The sequence below is a fragment of the Vidua chalybeata genome, chromosome 4 (genome assembly GCF_026979565.1).
Source record: "Vidua chalybeata isolate OUT-0048 chromosome 4, bVidCha1 merged haplotype, whole genome shotgun sequence".
NCBI lineage: Eukaryota > Metazoa > Chordata > Aves > Passeriformes > Viduidae > Vidua > Vidua chalybeata.
In genome coordinates, this window is record NC_071533.1 from 18,112,669 (window position 1) to 18,138,911 (window position 26,243).

Genomic DNA, 26,243 nt, shown 5'->3' on the forward strand with positions numbered 1-26,243 from the left:
TCTCACAGAAGACACAGATAGAGGAGGGGTTTTTTTCTCCTTGGATGAAACTGTCCCAAGCAATTCACATAGGTATAAACATTTGATAGGCTTCCCTGACTCAAGACATCTAGATATTATACAGGCCTAATTAATTTGATTTTTCACATCAGTCCAAATGCAATATAGGGAATTTATATATTTCTATCACTTTATCTATTTTCTGTCTGATAGGATCCTCTTTTCTAGGCAAGACTACATGAGCTTTGGCAAAGCAGTGAAGGTCCCTGGCCCTGTCAGACAGCATCAGCTGGCCAATACCAAGCTTATCAGGAGAGGAAAAAGGCCTAGACCAGACCAGAGAGGGGCAGCAAGATAGTGAGGGAATGGAGAGGTCCCAGAATTAGGCAAAATTTCCTGTAGTTTTTAGTGAAGCAAAGACTCAGTTCTAACTCTGACATGGTTAGACTGTCTGGATTTGTTAGGCAGTAATTTGCAGCCTCTGATGTTTCCAAGTACACACATGGCTTTGAAAAGGAAAGAGCATCAGCCTGATGGAAATTCAGAGACAGATTTTTGCAGACTGGAGAGGAGTTGGCCAGGTGGCAATAGCTGGGGCATTGCGGCTCTCAACCTCCTCCTTCTCTATCAAGGTTGAAGGTTTTTTATACCACCCTGGGGATTAGATTTAGAAAACTGTACATTTAAACATAAAACATTTTAGTATTACCCAAGAGGGAAAAAAAATCAGTTCTAAGGAAATGAAACTTTTGATGGCCTTTGAGTCAATATTGTGTGACAGTCACAATCCTTTATAAATTTCAGTCTTTTCTTCCAGGTTATAATAAAAATAGATCCTTGCACATCATAATTTCCTTTGGTGAGCAGGTTTTTCTGACCTGTTCTTTTTCTGGTATGGACTGACGTTATGGCCCCTCAGCCTTTCCAGAAGAATGTGCTGTTGATTTGATCCTTGTATCCTTGACTCATTGCATTTTTAGACAGAGCAGGGAAACTGTAGATTATCTACCTAGAGGGGATGTAACTAGGAATATTCCCTGTTTTTCTAGCTATCCCTATGGCTATATCATGTCTATTTCATACATGAAACTATGTTTCTCATAGCTCATAACTTTCATCTGCAAGTAGGAAATTTTGGAAAGACTGGGCAGTGCTTGCTGAACTGCTCAAAGAGTCTTAGGTTTGCTGACCACTGGGTAATAAGATGAATCACACATCCTGCTTTTTGCCTTGGGAGAAAAAGGAGCAAGTGTGCCAAGCAAATTACTGGGTGATGTACTTATTTGAAATTCTGGGAGGGAGTCTTTTATCTTCATAAATCTCATGTTAGAATACGTTTTGTAACTCTGCCCAGTGGTGATATATTTGTCTATATAAAAATCAGTGCCTTAGCTGTGCATAGAGAGCAGATCTCTGTGCTTCACCCTGGCTGTGTTTGATAGCCAGAGTTAACTAGGATTGCCCAGTATTTATTTATCTGCTGAGATGAAGCTCTGTGTTTCATTTGTGTTGCTAGATGCTCGGGCTGAGATTCAGCTCCTGGCTGGAATGGAAGGGTTGGCATTTAGCAGGGAGTGCATCATGTGCCAGGTTTTCTGATGGTCGGGTGCATCGTGCTAAGAACAAATCAGTGAAGGGAGCTGAAACACTCAGGAAAATGTCACATGCCAGGGGTAGAGGGAGGACAGAGAGGTGGCCAGTGGAGTTAACTGTCAGTACGGCCTTTTTGTGTGAGAGCTAAGCACAGAGGACTTCAGTTAAAAATCACCCTTGGTGCCTTTCCAGGGTATCTCTCTGAATAAGAGGCAGGAATGGATCCAGGCCCTGCATCTTCTTGAGCTGGGCTGAATTTCTTTCTGAATTTTCTGCCATTCTAAGTGCTTGCTTTTCCACTTCATATTGTGGGGTCCTCCTCTTCCAATCGCAGTCTCACCCGAGTGCTTGGATGCTTGCTGTTACCCAGTCATCTAAGTCATCTTCAGACAGTCATGATATTTTCTCATCCATTGTATCCCACACTAAGATTATCACCTGCTTTTCTCTGTGCATGTTAGTGCTGCATTCATAGTATTTTAAATTGAATTCTGGACCTTTAGTCTGAAACTAGATGCAGACCAGAGCACAAAGGTCTACACAATCACTGTCAGCAGCTTATCCTTTGGTTAAACATAGTTTAACCATCATCAGTTCTGATGTTTCCAGTGCATTAATTTGCCTCTGACAATATTCTTAGCTAAAATTTGAGCAGCAGGACTGCTAACCTAAAATGACCCTAAGTTCTTCATCTTGGGGACTTCCTATTCAATGAAATTTTGGTAGATGATCATTGACTTGGGGAGATTATAACAGAATAGCGAAGTTCTCCTTTGTCCTGTGCCCACTGAAAATGTAAGATGCATGACTTCACTGAAAAGTATTATATTAGTTCAGAGAAGCTTCTGATCACAAATGGGCTAAACTTTATAAACAGGCTTGAAGACCCTTGCCAGCTTCTGATGGGCAGAGGGTAGCACCAGGTATCTGTCTGGCTACCTTTTTGCCCAGCTGCCCCTAGTAAAAGAGTCCACCAACAGCTTGAGAGAGGAAGCCAGCATAGAAGATGGGTGCTGCTGCTGGCTCATTGCTGTGTTGCAAACCCCTGTAAAGTGTCAGTTTTTGCCACCCCGCACCATGGCTTCTTCCCAGCTGAATGCAGTTCAGTACTATTTGTATCACAGTCCTGTCTGAGGCTGGAGGGGGCTGGCTCCACATGGAAAAGTGCAGCCCTGCTGAAGGCAGCAAAGTTGCAGCCATTTGCACCACCAAAGGAATTGGTCTTTTGTCTTTTCATCTCTGCAGCTGCAGGGCATGCTGCTCCTTGCTTGCTTAATTGCCAGTTTCATCAAAACCTGACTCGTGTTTCAAATACAATTTCTCCTGCTGAACACCTCAAGCTGTCTCAGCAGCTCTGTGTGTGTCCTGTGCACACCACGAGCAGCTAAAACGTCTGGCTCTGGTTCAGGGTGCCATGAATCCAAGCACACTGCAGCTGCCCAGGTGCTGTGGCTGTACAGTGATGTTCCCATGCCCAACTCATCACTAACTTCCTTGAGAGGTTATCCCAGCATAGCTGGTAGGGCAGAGAACACAAGTGCTCATCTGCTCCAGTGCCAAATCCAACAGCCTGACTTCGTTACCAGATCACCACCGGGAGTTTGGGCTTCTGGGAATGTGTTCTGCTTTCATTTTCTAAATGCCCTCCAGAATACACAAATTTCCACAAAGACTGCTCTACAATTTGCCCTCTGAAGTGTAACTTCAGGGTTGTCAGTGCTAGTGACTGCATTGTTGAGGTCAGGTATGGTTTATCCAGAGTCTCTGTGATCACAGGATTTTCAGTTCTGTTGAAATGTATAAAAGTCATCTTGCATTTTTAAGTGGAAAGAGAAGCTTTAAAGTGTAAGTCCTGAAGACTTTGAGGCACAGCAAAGAAAAGCCTAAATCTGTAATATTGATTATTTCTTGTGGGTTTTATTTTCCTTTAGTTTAAAAGTCCTAGGATGTAATCGCAGAATTTTAGGGTGCCACTCCTGACTTGTACATGCCTGAGACTGAACATGAAATGTCTTCCCAGCACTGACTTTTGAGGAATGTCATTTCAAACATCTGAAAAATGAGGCTTTTTCACAGGTGTTTTTTTCCTTAGCTGTCCTGGGTGCTCTAAGCTTGTTCCAGTCATTTGTAACCTTTGTAATCAGCTTGACTGGGTACCTGGGGACAACCAGCAGCCCTGCTCATCCATCTTCTGAAGCAGAAAGTGTAGGTATTTGCCCTCAATCCACAGCACAGATACTTCGTTGCCCTCCACTTTTTCTTTGTTCTTTTGTTCCCACACCTTAATGAAAATCTTTCAGTGTTTTCTAAACTTCTATCCTGAGCAGAAAGCCACCTTTGTGTCAAATAACAGACAGCTTTCAATCTGGTTTCTCATCTTTATGAAACTAATTGGAGATGTTTGTCTGGTGTCTTGCAAAGGAAAATCTTTCAGAGGACTTGCTCCCTGACCATAGGGACACAGGATTGGATGCCAAGGTCACCAACCTACTGTGAAGGTGTTCTTGTCCTTTTTTTGGATGCATCAGGGTATGGTCCCTTTCTTCCCTGCAACCCCCTGGGTGGGGTGGGGCGGGGGCCTGGGGCCTTTTCCCCCCTGCTCTGTTCTTCCCCTTTGTCCATCTTTGCTCCTGTTTAATTTGCCTGGACCTGGAAATAACAACAGCGTGATTCCTTAAATCCAGTAACTTGAGAAGGAAAACCCATCTCTAATTAGGACATCCCTGAAGGGAAAGCACAATGAAAGCTTGAACTCCTGCACAAAGAAGTCACCTGTGCCAAGGAGCTTTAACACTTTGAAAGGGCAAACTGGCAGGAGCAGGACAGTCACCTTCATCAGTGGCATTCTCCTCCATCCACAGGGGCTGTGGAAAGGAGGTGAAGTTTTGGCTGAGGCTTGCCCAGTATTCAGCTGGCTTGCTTGAGGACTTGGAGCTAGATTTAGAAAGCTGAATTTATACTGTTCTGAAGGTGTTACTTCCATGTTGGGGTCGCAAGTACTTCCACACTGGAAATTTTCTGTCTTTATTTCTTCTATTTCTTTTCCTTAAGCAGATTATGTTGCATTAGAATCTCTCTGCAGCAAGTGGTCTAGTTGGTAATGCAAGTTACTGAAAGCAAAGTATTCTTTTATCAGATGCGTATGTACCCACAATTCTTGCTGTAGCAGTCACCAAGCCATTCAACCAATGTTACTTGAAACTATTTTGTCAATTAGAGCTGGAATGGCTGATATTACTCATACTGCATTCGATCCCAAGGTGCCGACCCAGAAATCATACCTTCCTCTGAGTGTCCCCAAAGCCACTGGGTTAGATATAACCCAGTGATATAACCCTTGGGTTAGATATAACCCTACAAAAGAAGGATTAAACAGGGGTTGCTCTATCCTTTCTCTGATCCAGGTAAGAAAAGGCATGTATCTATCCTGGGCTCCTAAATAATGAGGTGGTCATTACTAAGACTCAGTGTGAAGCTAATTCTGTAGAAGTTAGAATCCCACATAGATCAGATGCCTAATCAGAAATACAGGTGGTCTTCCTTTCTTGCTTATGTTACAAGAGGGTGAAGAAAGAGCTTCATGCCCCTGATAAGGGCCAGGTTGCCCAGATAATTGAAGCTTGGATTTGTCAGTTCTTCAGTAAAGAGATTATTTAAGAAACTTAAATGCAAAATTAAGGGTTAGCCTGTGAGAGTAAGTTTAACTTGAAGTGGTGGCAAATATGTAAATCTGTACATTCATTAAAGCAACTAAAGGGTTGTAGTCTAAAGGGAAGAAAATTGTGTTTCATAGGCAATAGAATGTATGACTAAGGACAATTTGAGTGTTGTCTGTTGTAAAGGAAAATACTCTAAACTAAAGCTGTCTATTAAGTTTATAGCAGCATATTTTACTGCAAAGAACAGGAGCCTGAACAAGCTGAACAAGCTGAAATAGTTTTCAACTTGGCTGAAACACACAACCTTTTGGGTGTACTTTTCAGACTCTGTGGTCTCATTTTGAGTCATGCTATATGTTTCCTGTAGTCTTTTGGAGGGTCTGACAGGCACATCAGAAGTGATACAGTGTAACAGCCTCTTCCCCTGCACGTATGCAGCTAGATCCTTGGGATCAGGAAATTTGGCAGCACCTCGGGACCCTTGCCCAGTGCTGGCAGACAGAGCAGTGCCCCAGCAGACCTGTCTGCTGCCTTTGCAGAAGGCAGACATCCAGCATGATTCATGCAGGGCGAGGGAGGCTCAGGCGAGAATTAATTTGTATTATTCAAGGAGTACCAATCAGGAGCTTATTGTTCTAGGCAGTGTGCAAACTTATAATCAAAACTGTCATCCAAAGGCCTACAGTAACATCATGGGAACTAAGATAAGAATAATCCCGAGACATGCTTGAAGGGCCTTAAGGAATGCAGGTCCCAAATACAGAATATCTGATGCTAAAAAATTATATTTGACCTTGTATGAAACATCTGGTCTGTAGATGTTGGCTGTATGAACCTATGTTCCGTGCATAGTTATTCAGAAGTCTGTGAGCTGTTGCAGTTTCTGACCCATTTCAAACTTCATATTCCCTGGCCATGAGGAAATAAATAAGTGGAGAAATGACAGCATGAAGGGAAGAGACAGTAAAATCTTCTGTGTCGTTCCTGACTTTGCAGAGGAATGGAAAGGGATACAATGAAGTTTATAAAGTCCGTAGTTGACTTTACCAGAAGTAAAATTCATAAGCTACAGACTTCAAATCTCTTTGATTCTGTAAACCAGTAATTTTGCTTCACAAGTCTTAAAAAAAAAAAAAAATGGCCACATTGAGCATGGGTTTCCTCAGATGGGTAAAGAGGAAAAATGAACATCACAATGTTTTGATACTTAACTCAAAAAACTAGAGAAAGACCCTATAAGCACAAAAGCAGTCACCAACTTATAAAACTGTGTTATATGCAAAGGTGAAAAGAGTGCAGAAACAACAAAGCACTAAATTGTCTTTGCAAAGCACTTCTGGGCTGCTTGGCATTGCTTCACTTTAGAGGACTGGAGATTTCTGGAGTTTCCAACTGAGGTGATAGAAAGAGATGCTCTTTTACTGACTGTAACAGGAGCGTGCTTAATCTTTGCTATAAAGTGGTAAGAGTGCTCCCAGGATTTGGCCATCAAAAATTGTATTCAGAATTGTCACTGATGTAGAAAGGTTACAGATATATTCACAGCTAGGGACAAAGTTTAAAAATGCTTTGATTTCATTTTCTTTGGGCTGAGGAAGGGGAAAATGATTTCTAATGATTATTAAAAAAAAAAATCCATAAGGCTTTCTTTGGATGGCTGATCTAGCAGTTTGCCTGTTATGGGCATTGGAGATAAACTCAGGCCTATAAGCTCAGCTTCCTATGCTGTTCGTGTCTGCACCCAAACTGTATTGATTCTGTCCTCAGTGGCAGTCAGAAAGTCCATATGCAGTTCCTATATATGTGAAACTGTTGTGTTCATACCCTGTATCTGTGTGCAATGGGGAGATGAAAGAGACTTCTGAGACCTTCCTCTTCCTCTCACGTTTCTCCATCCAGCTAGGTTAATGATGAACAGTGCAGCAAAAGCAGACGATCTCCCCTCTTCTCCCCCTTTCCCTGACATTGAACTGAAAACGTGGATTCTTTAGGAGGCTTTTGATTGAGAGAGAAAACATGAAAACAGAGAGGAAGTCTGTCAGAGTTGGATCAATTTGCCCAAACAGCTCAGTTTTTCAGCTGACAGCATTTTAGCACTCAGAGGAGAGTTGTCAAAATCTCTGTACAGGCAGTCATGTCCTTCATGTTGAGAAATACCTTACACTATCTTGAAAGATAAGAAAGAAGAAAATAAAAAAAAAGGAAAGACAAGATGGCTTAGATTCCTGTTCTTTTAGGTCACAGAGCATAATACCACTCTTGTTTCATTTCTTCATCAAATCATGTTGTGTTAATCTCGATTGCTGCTTGATCACTCCCTTTGAGATGGAGTCTGTCCCCTCTTGCAGTGTCCTGCTGCACCACTGCTGATGCTTGACAGCAGGCAGGAATGCAGAGCCAGGCAAGCAGCACTGCCTGTCTCAGGGCTCCTGATGCAGATCTAAAGAAGTGATTAATGCAGTTAGGGTGCACTGACCCACAGGGAAAGCAGATTTCTCATCTTTGCACTTCCTTAATGAGAGCAGTTGATTAAGAATACCTGTAATGAAGAAGATGCTTTTATGCTTTATTGTCTGACAGCCCTTTCTGGGCTGCAGTTGCAGTCAGGAATAGTCACAGAAACCCATGGGAGATAAGATTTAAGGTTTGTGTGGTGTATTGGCCACATAGCAATGGAAGATGGAGCTGATGAAGCTGGACAAGACAATGCAGGTTGAGAGGCAGGGGATCAGGCCTGTGGTGAAATGGGAGCTCACAGCAGAAGTACAGGCAGAACCGGGGAGGTACAAGGTGGAAATGGAAGTTGTGCTACACATGCAGAGGTATAAAAGTTGGAAAATAAAGACAAAATTGGAGGGGACATCTGCTGTAGCCTATCACAAATGGAGCCAGGGGAGAGTGACAAATTCTTGGACCACATCACACAGTATCTGAAACCACGAGACACTTCAATTACCATCTCCAGGCTGGTGACTCACAGATCTACCTGTCTGCTCTGGACATGTTTCCTACGTCATAATCCAGCATCTCAGCTGATTTCTCTGACAAACCCCCTGGATGCTTTGCCTTTGAAATTTAAGCTCAGCATGGCAAGAGCTAGAGCCTGGTTTCTTCTTCTACTCCACTGCTCCCCTTTCTGCATGAACAAGAGTGGCATAAGTAAGAAAATGACAGGGCTGCGTCCCATGTTCTGCCTGCAAGGAGTTGTATGCTGTAACATATTTGGCTTTCATTAAACCCCTTGACCTAGAGTTGCTCTTTAAATTATCCTGGCAGGTGAATTTAAAGCTGTCTAAAAGGCAGTGAAGGAAGGATGCAATTGGTGGGAGTCTCCCTGGGGCGAGGGTATAGTTTGGTGTGGGAGTGGAGGGATTGTCCAGATACAATGCCACTACTGTTCCCAGATGTGGCTTTATGTTATGGTTAAACTGATAGCTGTCCCCATCCCACCCCTGGCTCTTTTATTCTTGCCCTTTCCTTTGCTTTAGATCTGGCACTGCTGCCACAGCAGCCTGAATTGGTTCTGCTCATTGAGCCAGTGGAAAACTAGTAACTATTCTTTTCAGTGGGGCATTTTCCATCAGATCAGCTCTGCCTCACTCTGTGTTTGCTTTAATTGCCAGATCTGCTCCAAGAGAGGAGATGGGAATGCCTGGCCATGTCACAGAGGAGAGGAGAGTGCTGTGAAATAGTTCAGTTCTAACACAAGGCTACAGGCTTAATTAAGAGCTGTACCCAGCTAAAAGAGATGGGAGAAAAAAAGAAATAGCAATATTCCTTCCCCCCAAAGAAAGGGAAAACTAAAGCAAAATCTTCTAATTATGAGATCTGCTGCTCAGCAGCTGATAGTGTGAGGTGGACAGCCCCAAGGAGATACCTTTCAAAGCAGTATAAGGAATGATTTTGCCTCTGCCAGAGATAGACTGGATGGCTTTGGCTGGGTTTTCCCTAAACTTCTTCATCCCAAGTCTTTTCAGGCACACCTGAACCAGAACAGGCTGGGCTTGACCCAGTAAGGAGGTAGGAGGTTGGAAACGCCCTGTTTGACTTTTGGGGTAGGAACAGAGTAAGGACAGCAGGAGCTGGCACAGAGCTCTTCATATCAGATTCAATCTCTGAGAGGTGGCATAAAAATCTTGCTGGGTTTTGCTGTAGTCACCATTGCTAAACCCGCTCTGGGTGGTTGTGACCAATATTTGTCATCTGCTCCAGGGCTGTGAGGACTGCATTGCTCCAAATCCCTCTGTTTCCTCTGCACCAAAATCCTCCTCCTCCTCTCCCATGTTTTTCAGTACAGGTGGCTGATAAATTGTATTTAATAGCAGAGCAAGCACATCTTGGAGGGGAAGAAAAATTCAACATGTCATGTTTCTTTAGCCTGCTGAGCAGGCCTGTGAGGAGACAAGCTCAAAAACTGTGCAGCCCTGGAGGTCAGGTCCCTTCTTTGGGCATTGGGGAAAGCCAGACCTGGATGCAGCCTTCCTGCATGTGCTGCCATATGGCAAGGGGACAGGGAAAACAGGAGATTTTTAAGACAGCTTAATTATCATGGCATGTGTGAAATATTTCCCAGGTTTTTAAATTTTTCTTTCCCAACCTTTATACCAGACACTCAGTGTAGATTTTGGGATATGCAGTGCAGGATGCAGAACTTCACTGGAGCCAAGGTGCTGCTAAATTCAAATGTTTTGAAGTCCTTAACAGAAGGATGAAGTTCACCTAAAAACAAATTATGATGATCACACATCAAAGTGAGGAATCTTTGTGTGACTTTAAGGAGTCTCATTCATCTCTGACTTCAGCTGGAACATGAATTTCTGAGTCCTAAATACTTCTTGGAAAATACACATCTGCCACTAGTGAAAAGCTTCCAGTTGTTTTACCTGCTATAATATTCAGGTTTTAGCCCATTCCTTTGGCATTATTTTTGTCCTTATTTTTTCCTGTAGCTCAAACCTAGCCTTGGTGCTGTCAGGTAATAGCTGTTACATGAAGGACAACTTGGTCATCAAAAAGGGTCATTTTGATGTCCTTCCTCTCTCATGGTTAGGGCTGTTTGTTGTGAAAAATTAAAAACAGGAATAGTACTACCTCAGAAAAGTTTAGGCCAACCTCTTCTCATGCAGGTGTGCTGCCAGATGCTGCTTTTGGATTTGCATTTACTCTAAAGCATGAGATGCATATGTGACAGGGACTTAGCCAAACATCTCCCCAGTTTACTCCTTTCTCCACATTCTTTGACCTTTCTTCCTTGCATCCAAGGTCTTTTTTGCATTTGCCAGCTGCCTTGACTGAGCCTGGAGTTTGCTTTAGTACTGGGAAACTCGGCCGTAGCCCATTGAGGCTGCTGGTGTTGGTACTTTCTGTTTTCAACAGGCAGACGTGACCAGGAGCCAGCTGTCCCTCATGGAAGCCACAGTGCAGGTACCCTACTCTGTCCTGCTCCAGTGCCTTTAAGCTTGCGATAGTTCCCAGTATGAAATACAAGAGGCAAAATAGCAAGGGAGCAGAGGTAATGTAGTCAGAGAGTTCCTCTTGGAAAAGAGGGTTTTCTTGTACTCAGAAGCATCCACGGCTTTGAGGGAAGCACGGGGAAATGGCCGTGGGAGTGAGGGAAGAAGAGGGAGAGTGTGAGTTGCTGCTACTCTAAGGAGTTAAAAGGGCATTGAGAGATGAAAGAGAAATGTACAGATGAAAGAGAGACACTCCCTAAAAGGCCATGAATAAATGAAGCAGTGGACAGAATCTGTGCTAACTCTGACACGTCCGAGGAAGAGAATGGCTTTATAAAAGCATTATTTAAAAAGAAAGCTTTTAATGCAAAATGGAAAAGGGCGGGCAGTGAGGGAATGGTGTTTTGTAAATGAAAGGCAGACAAAAAGGCTGCCAGGAGAAGTCTGAATATATGCAGAGTAATAGGTCTGAATTAAATTTGTTTAATGGCATGTCAAAAGCGTTTGTTAACAAGCCCACCAGCTTTTTAATTTCTTTTCATATGTTTTAATATATGCCTACATATTATGGGATTCAAACAGAGGGGAGAAAAAAGGGCAAGAAAAATAATAACTAGTTTTGAAAATGAAAGAGGATGAGTGTGATGATCCTAGAAGCTGCACTCCAACAAAGTATATGTAGTCCTTTGCTAGATAATAAATTGGATTTAAGAAAAAATCATGTTAACATTTACAGAATTACATAAATGTGCCCAAAAAGTAATGTTGTATTTTATAGATCAGATCATCACAGACAAACTAGACTGCTTTTAAAAATTATTATTTTCAGTTACATGGGAAAAAAAAGCCACAGCATGTAAAGAATATTTTACCAGTAGAGATATTAGTAAAACTGTCATTATGTTTCCCAAGACTTTTCCTCAGAATATGTATTTTGCGTACCTGGTATGTGTCCATCCTATTGTTATTTAAAAAAAAAAAAGTAAAAATATGTGAAGAACTGGAATCAAAGGCTCGGGAATGGATGTGTGGTTTCATGCATATTACCTAATTAATGATCCAAGCAAATGGACTAACAGATGAGGGATTAAATCCATGGAGATGCCTGCATTCAGAGGTGCAGAGAAGAGGGGGTTTAGGAGAGGCAGTACCTGGGAACACAGGTCATCAGAGAGACCAGCATGAAATTAAATTAAATCCTCTGCATGAAATGCTGACTAGGTTGTCTAAAAAGGATCTTGGGAACTGGTGAACCTGTGGAAGACAAAAGAATGCTAAAACAGGCTGGAAAATGGGTGGAAATCAGAGTAATCTGACATGACAGCAAAAAAATGTGTTGCAGTGATTGCCTCTGGGTAAGGACAGCAGAGAAAAGGGACTCTCATCCCTTGAGAACAAAGAGTCTGAAGCATGTTTGTTTAAAAAAATATATCTTCTGGTGGCTTCTCACTGCTGCTGCTGGATCTGAGTCAGGTGTGGGGCAGAACTGCGATTCAGGTGCACAACTGTCCATACCCACCATGGGCATTGAGCAAAGGAGCAGCAGGGAAAAGGGAGAGCCATTCATTCAAGTGACTGTGGTTATCTTCATGGCATCACCAGGGCTTTAGGAGACAAGTCATCAAATGTTTTAAAAAGCCTTATTTTTAACCTGGTAAATGTTGTTGGTTTTTTTCCTTTGTTTTGGGGTGTTTGAATCATTCAGTCTTATGTTTTCTGTTCAGGTTTTCTCTGATGGAAAATCTCAGGCAGAAAATGAGCAGGTGTCAGGCAGATAAGTTTCCCAAGTGTACACATGACAGTATGCATTGTACTCTAGAAAAATCAAATGTCACCAGCATTGGAAATGTGGCCCAGGATAGGAGGAAGGCCTTCCCTCTCAGGTGCTACAAACAGTGGGTATGCTTCCAAAAAGGATCAGGAGGAAGTGGTTTTAATAGATACACACATGAGACTTCTTTGTTGCTACTTTTCTTGGTTAGTCCATGCATTTGCAGATTTTTTTCTGTAGTTTTATATCATTGCATCTGTAGATGACTAAATCACTTAGGGGCAGATTTTTGAAGTTGTGTGGATTTTATTTTCTGTCTGTGAGCACCCAGATCCCTTTTTTAAAAAAACAGTAAAAAAAAAAAAAATCCCGTAGGCCAAGCTATTATGTTTCATTCAGTCTCCACAAAACATTATCGTTGTTCTTCTAAGTTTTTTAAAAGATGTTATATCTCTCATGTGTCAATGTGAAAATAATGGCCAGTCAAGCACTTTTTCTAATTCACAAACATCTTTCTCATTTCCTCTACCTGAGGAGGGCATGTCACCAGATAGACTTTCAAGGTCATATCCATATTGTTGCTCCCAAAATTGTTTCTACCAAACATGGGTTTTTTTTTTTCACATTGTCACAGCACATGCAGGTGGCCTGGCTGCTATGAAGACTGCTGGCTACCTGTGCCACACCTGCTGTTTGCCCTGTCTCACCTGAGATGGTGTTGATATTTAGGCAGTGTTGGCCAGACCTGCATCCCTGTGTTGTGGTGCAAGAAAAGCAGGGTAGGGACGATCCACAGCTGTCTTCCAGCATTAGCTCTCACAAGGAACCATGGGCACAGGCCTCTCCAGGCAAGAGGGATAAAGGATAGAACATAACCTGAGCTGGTAGGTGCAAAATTGGCAACTTCATCAAACATTACTTTGATGATTACATTTGATTGCTGTTTACTTTTTTACCTGGGAGCTGGCTGCAGAAAAAGCAGATGGTTATAGGCAGGGTGGGACTGGGAGAAGGCCATGCAAGCTGTTCTGATACAAGGCATGCTCAACTTCCCATTAGCAACAGAGATATCTTGACCTTTGGAATTTTGTCAGAAGTCTTCTTTCTTTTTCCTTCACCACTGTCAGCTCAGATTCAATGTGCAGAGAAAACAGCTGAAGGACTGGAGAGACAGGTGTGGAGTGTTGGAGTGTTTCTGCCTTCTATTTTTTTTTTTTTTTTTTAAGGCTCTCACATCCATTTTTTAAAGTCCTTTTCTACAGCAGCTGGAACTAAAGAGAGGGAGTCCCTCATTCCTAGGGCTGGGCTTGCAGTAAGCATCTGAAACTGCAAAACTCACTCCACAGGGACTGGGAGTTGGCCTCACTTGGGAAAGCTCGTTCTGTCAGTATTTGAGATCAACTTGAGCTGTACCAGTGATATCAGTCTCAAAACCTTTCATAGCTATATTGGGTAAAATTTTGGGTTTTAACTGAGTGGCAGAACTTTTAATGCCATTAAAGCCAAGAAGACCATGTGTTTGTTTACCAGCCCCATTGCCAGGTCTTGCTTCAGACACTTCCCCTTGCCTCCCTTCCCTCAACTGTCTCAAAGTTCACCACTGGCAATAATGGTAAAACCAAAGCAAAAATGTGATTCATTGATTAAAAAGATTCATAAGGTAATAGTGGAGATCCTTTGTTTCTCCAGTTGAACACTCTGATAAGGCTGAAGAACAAGTGAGCTAGCATTCATGCCCAGAAAATAAATCACAACAATTGTTTGCATTGCTTTTTTTGGAGAAGGAATATTAAAACCCAGAGTTTGATTTATTAGCATAGTGAGAAGTGTGCAGTCTACCAGAAGTCTGGGGTTTTTTTTTAGTAGTACACAGTAGTAGTAGTAGTAGAAGTAACAGAAGTTTGGTTTATTTGTTTTTTTGGAAGTACTGTTTTGCATCAGCAGCAAATAGATAAAAGCTTTCTGCAACTTGTTTCATTTATCACTAGAGAGCTTTTTGATGCTACTGCTTCCTCCATATGAAGTAAAAGCCTTAATAAAGCAATAATAAGCTTCCACAGTTATTACTCAGTTGTAATGAATGTCTAAACAAACTCAGATGTTTTTTAGTCTTTCATGTAACATGGGTGTGTCTTATTTACTCCAGCCTAGCCCTTTAAGCCTCCAGAATAATTCTTTTTTTGGTTTGCTCCCAGGAAGACCAGGTGGTTAAAAAAAAACCCAAAAGCCATGTGTCAGCAGTGTGCCCAGAGCAAGTCCAGCAAAGGGCCATAATGATGATAAAGGGATTGAAGCATCTCTTTGTGGGGATGGACTGAAAAGCTGTGAGTATCCAGCCTGGATCAGATTATCCAAGGGATCTTACTGATGTGCATAAGTACATGATGACAGGGAATAAAGAAGATGGAGCCAGGCTCTTCTTACAGGCAGATAGTGGAAAAGCTTTTCTATTTTTTCTTTTCCTGTCAGGGTGGCAAGGCACTGGTACAGATTGCCCAGAGAGATTGTGGAGTCTCCATCGTTAGAGACATTGGAAATCAGATTGGACAGTTGCTATGGGCTCTTGCTGCCCTTGAGCTGGGCTAGGTGATTTCCAGAGTTTCCTGCCAAGCTCAGCTGTTTTACATTTCAGTGGTATCTTTGATGCAGTAAAGGGGGAGACTGTTCTGTGGCTATAAGGGCACTGATCATCCTTGCACATTGAGCAGCTCAGAGTGAGAGAAGACCATCTGCTTGTTTCTGCTGCAGAACCAAGCAGCTATTAAATGACGACTTTTGCTCACTAATGACATCAAATGGGTTTTTAACATGTAAAAGAGAAGAGGAAAGCAGAGTAACTTGTTTTTTGCTATGGGTTTGCCTGAAGCAAATTTCCCATGTTAAAGCACTTAAAAGCAAATACAGAATTTATGATGTGTCGGTAGATTTTAAATCTGGATTATGTCCAGTTCTTGTAATGGCTAATAATGCAAATTATTTGAGTCATCCTCAGTGTAAAGCAGTAAATGTAACCTGCACATTCAGACACACTTCTTTTTTTTTTTTTTTTTCCCTCTCCTCTTTCTCATTAATATTTTATCTCCCTGAAGAGATGTTTTCAACATATTATGTGCACCAGCATACTGTGCTTGTGGTATTCCTGAGTGTCATTACAAAGAAGCCTGAAGACTGTACTGCTGCTCCTCTGCCTGTGATGCTAGCTTGGAAATTGCTTGGAGCAACAACAGCAAGTGTCAACAGGGAGCTGTATTAATTATTTGGAATGTGTCTCTTAAGAGGAATCAACTGCTTTTATTGCAGAACGAATATTACTTGAAATGGGAAGGTTACTCTAACTGTTATCATAATCTATGTGTCATTAACTTTCCATGTTTAGAAGAAGAGATTAACAACCCTGTAAATTGGTACAGTAAATAGATGAATTATAAAAAATGTATTTCTTATAAATAGAAGTTTCTCAATATAGTTACCTCTAAATTGCTGGAGAAGGATTGAGTCTTTAGCAACTGAGAAACCAAAAAAGCTTCCACTCATGTGAAAGCAATGCTGAGCTCTGAAAATGATAGATGTGTCTCCTGCAGGTGGGACAAACAGGTGGGATTGTGCTTCATACCATGCTTCCTTCAAAAATGGCTGTGACATAGGAACACTTGTTTCCCTCCTAAAGTGAGATTAACAGATTGAATGGGCTTGTGTGAAATTGGGTTCTCTTCCATAGCATATATATATATATAGAGAGAGAGAGAACACGTTTCAAGAGAACGTGGTGTAAAGTATATGTAGTAGTGGTAAAGCACGTGTAACTAAAGTTCACCAGAGTACCCATGTCTACAAGGAAGAAGTGAGAGGTGGAAGTGGTTTCATCTTGTCACCAGGTGCCTCCACAAATGTTTTTCATTGTGAAAAACATACAGAACAAAATACTTGTAAACCTGTTTTTAATCCAAATTATGTGTATTTGACTGTAGCCCTGATAGTAGATCTCTGTAGGAAACAGCAGAACTAAACCACTTATTTGTCCACAGGGCAGGCTCACCATGGGCAGGTTTCCTACATTGCCCCACCGATCCACCTGGATTCGGATCTGGACAGACCGCCATCCAAGGGTGAGTCAAGTGGGACAGTCTCCATTTACTTGCATTCCAATCCAGCCACAGGCATGGGTGGCTATCACTCACTTGTTCACTGAGCTTCCATGGCCAAGTTGTCACCCTCCATCCAAGGACACTGGGGAGCAAATTGATTCCTGCAGGAGAGATGTATGTAGGATGTCTGTGTCCCGTGTATCCTATTACATAGCTTTGAACATCCCATCACTTCACAGGGTGGTTTGCTCTCCCTGTTAGTTTACTCCTGAAAGGACAGGTAGGCCTTAGGTCCCTCCCTCTGTTTTGCACCTTTCCTTCCTAATGGTGGTGGCAAAGGCACAGGGAGCTGCTGGCAGAGTGCAAAAGGGCAGATTTCAGCTGCCCTTCAAGTGAGTAAAGGGTACAGTGGTTCAAGCCAAGACTCAGTCCTCATTGCTGTTGCTTGAGGTTTTTTTCCCTAGACTTGGTGAGGAGATGTTCATTACAGAGGATTAATTAAATTTTTGGTGGGCTGATTGCCCTTGGGAGCGATGCTAGTAGCCAATATGTACAGAGTAAGTGCAGAATAGCCTTGCTAAGACTGGTACCTGGCTTGAGTGGTGCAAATAAAGCAATATGAATGCAAGCTCTTCATTTCTCTGCCCCATTTGGACAATCATTCCCTAGGGCTGAGCCCCTAGTATTTGCCCCTGAGGCCTGGGGAAATGAGCTTGTCCCCAAAGCAAGCATATGTGGTGGTGCAGACTTCTTACACCTCCCTTTGCTCCTTTTGGTTAGGCTGGCCAGTATTCAGGTATGATATCAAAGTAAATAGCTTGTTCTTCTTGGAATAGATGATAGTAAAGCAAAAATCATACAGGAATATGAAGGATTTCTTGGTCAACTCTACATCTGGATATTAACATCAAACCCAGGGAATGTTGTGGAAGAAGAGAAGGGGAGGAAGAGGACAGCCAAAGTGTAATATAATATGGAGATATTCTATACCTTAGGTTTGGGCTTTTTTCCCTTTTCCCCACTCTTCCAAGGGCGCTACAGTGGCAGAAAGAGTACCAAATTGACCTTTGTGGTGATTGTCACCATTCTGCCACAACACTGTAAGGCTGTTGGTGTGTGTTTGTGTCTGCACATGTTTCTTTAACTGCTCTTAATTGAAAAATGTTAGGTGGAACCACGTGTTGGGTGGTGTGAGGATGCCAGATTCACAGTTCTTTCTCCAAATCTGGTCTTGCCGTGAGTCAGGCTGGCTGTGCACAATCTTCTGGCAGTCCACAAGCTCCATTCAGCTTTAAGTGAAGTACCCTGGGATTTGACATGTGCATTTGAGATCATCAGCTTCTTCTAAGTAATTTGAAAACCTCCAGTTCTGTGGTAAAATTTACTACCTTGCTTTATAGCAGAGCACTCTACTGAGGCAGAGACAGTTATGACTTGCAGGACCTTCTTGCTCTAGTTTGTCATTGAGGTGATGAATCAGAACTTACTTAGAATAGGTCAATGTAAATTCTTGCCTTGGCATCTGAACAGACTATAGAAGATTAAAGGATTCTGGAACAGCAGCAGGACAGAGAACCCGCGTCTTGCCTTCTCCAAGCTGAAAGAGCTAAAGACTAACAAAACTCTTCAGTGATCTGCTGTTCATGAGGGCAGAGGTACATCCACAAGATAAATGGCAGTGCCACCAGGAGCAGGGCAAAGTAGGTCAGGCAGAACAGTTGCAGGGCTTGCAGAGAGGGTAAAATAGATTTTATCCAACATAAACTGCTACACTGACAGGTTTCACCAGGGCCTCTATCCCCCTGTTTGACAGATCTTGAAGAAGGGGCTGCTCATGGTGGAAGAACTGATACTACTGCTGCTGTGAGCTGGTAAAAGGACTTAAGTAGTCTTGTGTAACTTAATAGGAGAGGGCCAGGGAGAAAGCCAGCTCTGGAGGCATCAATCTATTAGCTGATAGCTAGGGGCTGTTAAAAACGTAGTAATTGTCACTGTCTCCTGGGAGAAGAGCAAGGCTTTCCTCTGGCCCTGGGATGTGGGATGTGTAGCTCTGCTGCCTCATTTCTAGTGTCAGCATTCAAAATCCTTTAGAGTATTGTAATAATATTTTTTCCCTAAGTATATTAGGCTTATAATTCCTTTTTTGTCTGCTTTTTCTGACACCTTAGGACATGCTTGGGTCATGTTCCAAGCTTCATCCACAAGAGCTGTTTCAAACAAAGGAGTCAAACAACCTGTTCTTAAGCTTGTGATCCTCCACATTTCCTGTAGCTGTATCTCTAAAACCAGAGCAGCATTATGACAGTCAGCATAAACCACTAATGCTCCTGGCTACTCCTTTGATGCTCTTCGTTTCCCCTCCATGCTTACCCTTGCACTAAGATGAGCACCAGGTGCAGGCCAACTTTTGAGCACCAGGTGCAGGCCAACTTTGCACTCAGAGTGGCAAAAAAAAGGAGCCACCATACATTGTAAGAAATGGAAATAGAACCTGGCTAATATGCTTTAAGAGAAGCATCTTTCCTTCCTGTATTATCAAAAAAAGAACAGCTTTAGTGCTCCTGTGGGTCTATGCAGTAGCAATTCTCAGCTGACAGATTTATTTGTAACTGACTCTTCCTTCTCCTTTTTAAAAATTTTATCACTGGTGACATTTACACACATTGTTTATGCATGCAGGGGATTTTTACCTGCCTTTCAGAGTCCTGACACTGATGGTGAATAGGGTATAAACTGCACTAGTTTACTAGTACATTAGTGTCACTGTGCATTACAGGGTAATTACCCTGAGCCACTGCTCTGTGCAGCCACCCAGTAATGACACTGTACATCACTGAATAGAAATGAAGCCTTGAATCAGCATTTTTCATCAAGACACTTCTTAGTCCCCACCTGCTTTTTAATTTGAGGCTGTTGTAAAATTAGTTCCGTGTATGAAGCACTGTTAACTACCATTTTTACACCTCCTTTCAATCCAACAATTTGGATGTGACTACATGATTTTTATGCAAGTGTTTACACCTTCTTTGTATAGAATAATTCCAGGCATAGTTGAGACCTTAGGTTGTGATATCATAGACTGAAGATTAAACGTGTGTTTAAAAATGGTTACTGACAATAGCAGGGAGTTTCATAGGTGAGAGTCACACTGATACTCTGGCCAAAGGGATTTTATAGAATTATCAAATATAGCAATAAATTAAATTAAATGTTTGATTCTGCCAGGTACTAAAACACAGTAAAGAAGTGAATTAAACACACCAAATATGTGCACTAAAACGATTTATAAAGCTGTGTAGAGGCAGATTTTAACGTATATGTGGAATCATTAAACTTGAAATGTATTCATGCTATTTAAAGTTGGGGAGCCTGAGAAATTCACCTGCCCTGTTGAGCTGATGTTTTGTAAAGGTTTCCTTCTAAGCTGAAGTCCAGAGAGTAGTTATATTGGAGATTGATATGCTTGAAGTCAGTACATTTTCTAAACACTAACTGGTAAGCAAAACTCTGGTCTGGTCCCCAGTTCCAGAAATAAATATCAAATAAAGGAGGCACAGGAAGTTCTTATCCTTCTGTGCAGATTTCTTTAGCCAGGGAGGTTGTTATGGCACTGTGTTAAGGCACTGTTGGAGGTTTTCCTGTAAACCTCAGTTATAAGGTTCATATTCCATAAACACAGAATCTGGCCCTAGTCCTTAGACAGCACATCAAGGAGCCAGAGGTTTTGCTGGGTTTGCACCTTTCTTCTCCATCTTAGGGGAAGATGTCCGTTTGTGCTTTCTTTCTTTAAAACCTGGATCCATTCTGCCATTTCTTCCCCCCTTTGCATTTGCAGTCTCTGAGGAGGACCCTGTCCTGAACAGCAGAAGCACAGTGAAATCCTATAACCAAAAATAGAGTAGGCTTTTTATAAGTATGCATTCTGAGTCTTATTTATTTTTTCCCTCCCAAAGGTCCCAAGAAGGTCAATGGCTTTGCAGATGATGTAGGAGGATCTGACAGCTGGGCTTGTTGCACAGCCCCAGTCCTCCTTCCCAGGTCCAGAGAAAGGGGAGCATTGGGCAGCGAGGCCCAGTGGCACTTCTTGCCTTAATTCAAGCTGACACGTGGGGTCATGTATCCTGTGCTCACCAGGCCCTGAGACACCAGCTTGCCTGCCTCTCCTTCCCCTGGTCCAGCATTGTGAGAGAAATGCTGTCCAGGACTCCCTGCTGTGAGCCAATGCTGGCCAGGCACCTTCTGTTTCCAGGCTTTTTCATTTTCTGCTGGAGTCTCCCTGGGGAAGGCATTCTCTCAGCTCAGGAGTCCTTTACAGTGTCCCTCTGCTGCTCTCACTGCTTTTACTCATCCTGCTCCTTCTGATTTAGCTATATGTTTCCAACTTCTTAAGGCAATATTATTTTCCTCACATCTTTCAGGTGGAATAGTGCAGGGGAGAGGCTAATTTGATGCCTTTTTGCCAAGAAAAGATCATGCAGTGAATGCTATTTGGGATCTCCTGTGCTCAGGACCCTCATTCCCTTTTCCCTATGCAGTTGTGGGATGCCATATTGTGTCCTGCTCTTTCTTGGTCATGTACTTTGGTTTTGCTCAGCCTTTTTTTCAAGGATGACATCTCTCAGGGCTTCCCCTTTTTGGCTGTCCTGAGCCCACTACAGCATCCCCCGCATTCCAGCATGGGGTGTGAGTGCTCATTGCAGGAAGCCAGCACTATCCTCTTATCCCATGTGGCTTTTAGGAAAGCAGTGTGTAAGAGGCAGACAGATAATTGGTGTTGGGTGGAAGGGAGGTGATTATCACCACACCTGCACCATCAGTGGGAAGGTTTTGCAGCGACTACAAGCCTCAAGTGTACTATGACTTTGCAACTGCATTGTTTCAAAGTCTGTTCTTGAATCTGTCTACAGAGATTTGTTTGTTGTGTTCCTTTGCTGTTTGTTTGTTTTTTTGAGTTGTTCTTTTTTTCTTTTTTTTTTTTTTCCTTTCCCTTGTGATAGGAAGGCTGGATATCCATCTTCAAACAGGTCAACATTGCAATGGGGTGGGTTTTGGGCAGGGTGGTGGATGTGGATGAAGGAATCTTTTGCCAGATATGGAGCTTGTTTGGGTCCTGAAAATGGTGGAGGGATGGATGAGCTCTGATACAATGCTTTTCTCAGTTTTATGCAGCACTCTCAGAAAATCTCCCATTGTGGCTCAGGTCTGTACTGTGATGTCCACCTTTGTGGACTACACTGATGTTCCTAGGGCAGGCAGCTGCTTTGAACATGCACCATGCTCCATATTTATTAATTTCTCATTAGGTATGGGGCTAACAAGTATCACAACCAGAGCTCCTGGAAATCTTGCAACCAGCCTGTACTTCTCCTGTTTGCTTGTTGCCATCCGTGAGATCCCACCTTGCATCCTGTAGCCCTCCACAGTTAGAAAGGGTTAATTGCATGCTGCTCACTGTTTGGGTTTTCACTGTGGTGCTGAACTGTTGCTCTGATTTCTCTGGAATGTGTGTTTTCACTGCACAGGAGCACCTTGGGGCATTGCTGTTTATTTATAAGATAACAGCATTTGCTCTAGCAGAAAGCTGGAGCTAACAGTCTCTCAAGGAAGAGTGCTAACTCCTGTGTGCTGGTGGAAACTGTTCGAAGTATTTACACTTGAAAATATTTAAGGATTTTGGGGAAGGGGGGAAGAATAGTCTGAGTGATATTTAACAACTTTTCCATTATTCTTAGTCATCTGAAAAAAAAAATTAAAAGGGCACTTTTTAAGAAGCTTCTTTTTACTAGCTGGCTACTGCCTTGTAAAGGAGTTTTGCTATGGATATCAGCCTGAACTGTGATTTAAAGATACCTTGAAATGTTACTCTCTGTAGGCCCTTTGAATCCACCATGTGACCTGATAAGCTCAAAATGGATGTGAGAAACAGAGCTCACTCTTTGAGATTTTTTTTTAAGTTTAATAAGGGATAAAAAGGGACAAATATCTAGCGCTGGAGTGTTTTTGGTGACGGTTAAAAAGCCACACCCTTAGCTTAAAACAGTGTTCTCTAGATACTGTTGCATTACAGTGGGTATATGCATATTCATAAGAGTTTATACATATTCAAATGTTCAAATGTGTGTTTAGTTGTTCCATGAATTCTTTTGCTTGGTTTTTACCTTTGACTTGTCTGCATGCCATCCTTCAGATTAAATCAATATGTTTTATTTCTTCTTGTGGCTCCACCCTGTTGTTTTTACACTCCCTGAAGAGTCGGTAAATTCTTCTCATGGTGTTCTGGTTTTTGTCACTGTTATCTTATCATAAGATAGTCCACAAATGTGAGGAACCACCTAATTATCTTACACCATTCTCTGAGTTAGTTACATGAATAAAAGCATTTTAACATCACATAGTCTCTATTTTAATATTGTGCTACAGCCTAAGATTTGATATATTTATCAAACTACTATTCATATAAGCTATACGGTGCATACATAAACTGACAGATTACACTGTACCATAAAGCAGTTAAAAGGAAATACAAATTGTACCATGTTAAAATCTTTGTGATTAATTATGATATGCAAAAGCTAATACAGAAATGTGAAAGCCAGTACTATTATTGTCATTTATAACAATGGACATGGACATACATCCAGGAGATGCTTTTGACAGTGGCTTTCATTTTCCGCTGCACTGAGTTTTGCCACTCTCCATCAATGGTGGAAGTTTTCACCCACCTGACAGTGGCAACAGCTGGAAAGTAGAGTCAGCTATGGTGGTGCACCCTCAAGCATCACTAATCTAAAGTGAATGTCCTATTACCAGCTTGGAAAAAAAGCTGTTGAACCAGTTCAATGTGAAAAAAAAAAAAAAAAAAAAGAGTATAGTGCTGCATATAGCATCAGACCCTTTCTCAAACTTCTTTTTTTCGTTTTCTGCCAGACTAATTTTTGGCTACACTTCTCTTCCTGAAATATTTATAGGGCAAATAACTGTTTTAAATGAGCAGATGGGGGAGACATAAGACAAGCTGTTAAATTAATAAACATGTGAGGTGCTTTATCAGTAAGGGAACCCATTTTGGCAGTTCTTCTGGATGATTTGTATGGCCTATCACCATTGCACCTGCTGCAGAGACAAGAAATGGGCACTTAATAACCAAACAATGTGCAAACTCCTTCCATTATAACTTCATTATGTCAGATATAATTGTCTATAACTAGATGTCAAATACATAATTTATGTCCAGCTCCCCTGTGGAATAGTGGGCATATGAATGAATGGTCCCATTAATGGGAAGGAGCTTTTACTGTAACTTTCCCCCTCCTAGTACATGGTCCATTTTGTTATCTGGTATTAATTCTGAATCATTTCAGGGCTGCAGAAAAATGCCTGTTATATTTATATTTGTGTAATGGGAGAAGATAGCAAATAAATCATATGAGAGATCAAATTTCAGGTTTATTGATTTCCTAAGCCACATGCCTGTGTGAAAGAGACCAGGATTGGTCTTTAGTGCTTGGATTGAGAGACATTACTGGCCTTTATTTTACACATTCAGAGATGTTAAAAAGGCGCATGATGTGAGGTAACACCTCCTGTGGGAGCCCTCTGCCACAAGCAGCTTAGTCCCTGGAAAGCCAGCCAAGCAAATCAACCTTACAAAAGAAATGTTAGAAATGTAAAAAATGTTCTAGTTAATGACAAGTTAGGAACAGCAACTTCTAAAGGCCTGGGTTATCCAGTGGTGTAGTCTGTCTCTCTTCCAGTAAAATGTAGAAATATAGTTTACCATGTTCTTGTAGAAGTTTATCAGCAGTGTTGTAGAAAGGCAGGCAGATGATTTCCCATACAAGCAAATCGTGTTAGGCTCAGACATACTACTCCTGACAGCATTGAGTCAAAGAGTTTTGTATTTATTTGATGGCTCTCCAGCTGTGCAGTGGGATTTTCTGTAGGTAAGCAGGGTTTTTTTACAGCACTTGGCTCTTGGAATCATCTTTGGCTGAATAAGGTATTATTGGAAATGAGAGATTTCCACCAGAGACAGTGATCTGATGTTTTATAAAATGTCTGGATTTTGAGCCATTTTTGGCCCCTGGATTTCCTCAAAGTGGATTGTTGAATTTTGATTCTTTTCTCTGTGTCTTGTTTGGTGCAGGGAATCCTAGTGATGTGATATAATCCATTCAGAGGGAAAGTTATACCTGTGAATTGTGTACCTCACTCTTAAAAAGTGTTTTTGGAAATCCCAGCCTTAATAAATGCTTACTAAATACGGATTTACTGATTATGGAACACCATGCTAAGATTGTAACTTGGCTCCCTCATAAGAGTCCTCGTATTTTATGTTTTTCAGCCAAGTAAATTTGGCTTGAAAACTGCAGTGTTTGCTCAGAAGAGGTCTGCTATCCTCTAGTTCCAAATGGTTTGTTGCTGCCTTCAAATTAGCTTGATGTAGTTTGTTCTCCTTGAAAACTCACAAGAAACAGTATTTGAAAGATCTTGTAAGAACAGATACTAAGGTTGATTAGCTGTAATTATAAGGGTTAGAGGGCCAGCAAGCATGAGGTGGCAGCAGCTGTGGGGTTGTTGGCCAAGGAGCTTTCAGGGATGGAGAAAAACAGCTGAACTTGGGGCAAGAAGAAGACTTAGCCCTTACCCAGCCAGGGATGCTAGGCTGTTTGCACACAGGTACAGGGAAAGGCTTATAGATTAATCATGCTAATTAGTAGTAATTCACTGCAGCTGTTTGCTTTGTTTAGGGTTTTTTTAGGTTTTTTTTTTTTTTTTCCCCAGAAAATTGCTTGAGCTTTCTTCTTTAGAAAGTGACCACAACTATGGATGCTCTCATGGCAGTCAGTCTCCCCTTTAGATTTTCTCAAAGTCCTGGTTTCATGTTTATCTCATGAGCACTGCTTTCCACAGATGAGTGTGTGTGTGGCTGTATTATGCCCACAAATTTACTAGTAGGTGTGCAGCAAAATAACACTGTTACTGAGTAAACAATTACATTTCATTTTCAGGAATAAAAGGGAATGTGTGCCCATAAATCTTCTTCTAAATAATCTGTGTTGGAGAGTAAAAAGAAGATGAGGTTTCTAAATTCATGAAGGCCCTTCATAATGGAATCCTGTGTGCCGCTGAAGTGGAACAAGCTTATTTATATTTTATTGTGCTTCTAGATCAAGGTTTATTATTATGGGCTGCATTCCCCCGACACTATTGCTGTTGCTAAGGAAGAGGTACATTATGTTAATATTTTGTGACCATAACTATGCAGGCTGGGTTATGTACATTGAAGAAGTTGGGGTGGGGAGAGAAGTTAATGCACCATTTTGATTAGAGCCTCTTCAGATTGTTGCTCACATTTAGAAGCAAAAACTAAGCTTGAATTTGAGAATAATTCACACAGAAAATGGGACAAAACCAAACATTTGAAACAATTTGTTCACTGAACTTTAAAATTGCTCAGAAGTTGGAATCTGGAACCAGTGCTGCTAAGAGGGAATCTGGCAGAAGCAAGCTGAATACTTTTACCAAACACATACAGTGAAGAATTTCACAGCTTCCTCATGCCTTAATGTGTTTGGATCATGTAAACAGAGCATTCATCCTTAATTCCTATTTCCTGACCATTTCCAATGCTGGTGTCTATTATGTGATTTTGGTACTTTGTCATTCATTTATCTTGATT

The 26,243-nt window shown here is 41.7% G+C and overlaps 1 protein-coding gene across 2 annotated transcripts in view; it reads left to right on the forward strand.

The window, feature by feature from the left end:
- Positions 1–26,243, forward strand: part of ADGRL3 (adhesion G protein-coupled receptor L3) — a 479,733-nt gene that overhangs the window by 330,977 nt on the left and 122,513 nt on the right. For both annotated transcript variants that reach the window (XM_053940149.1, XM_053940150.1), the window contains exon 7: positions 16,502–16,582. In XM_053940149.1, coding sequence (XP_053796124.1) covers positions 16,502–16,582 — 81 coding nt within the window. The remainder of the gene's footprint in view (positions 1–16,501; positions 16,583–26,243) is intronic.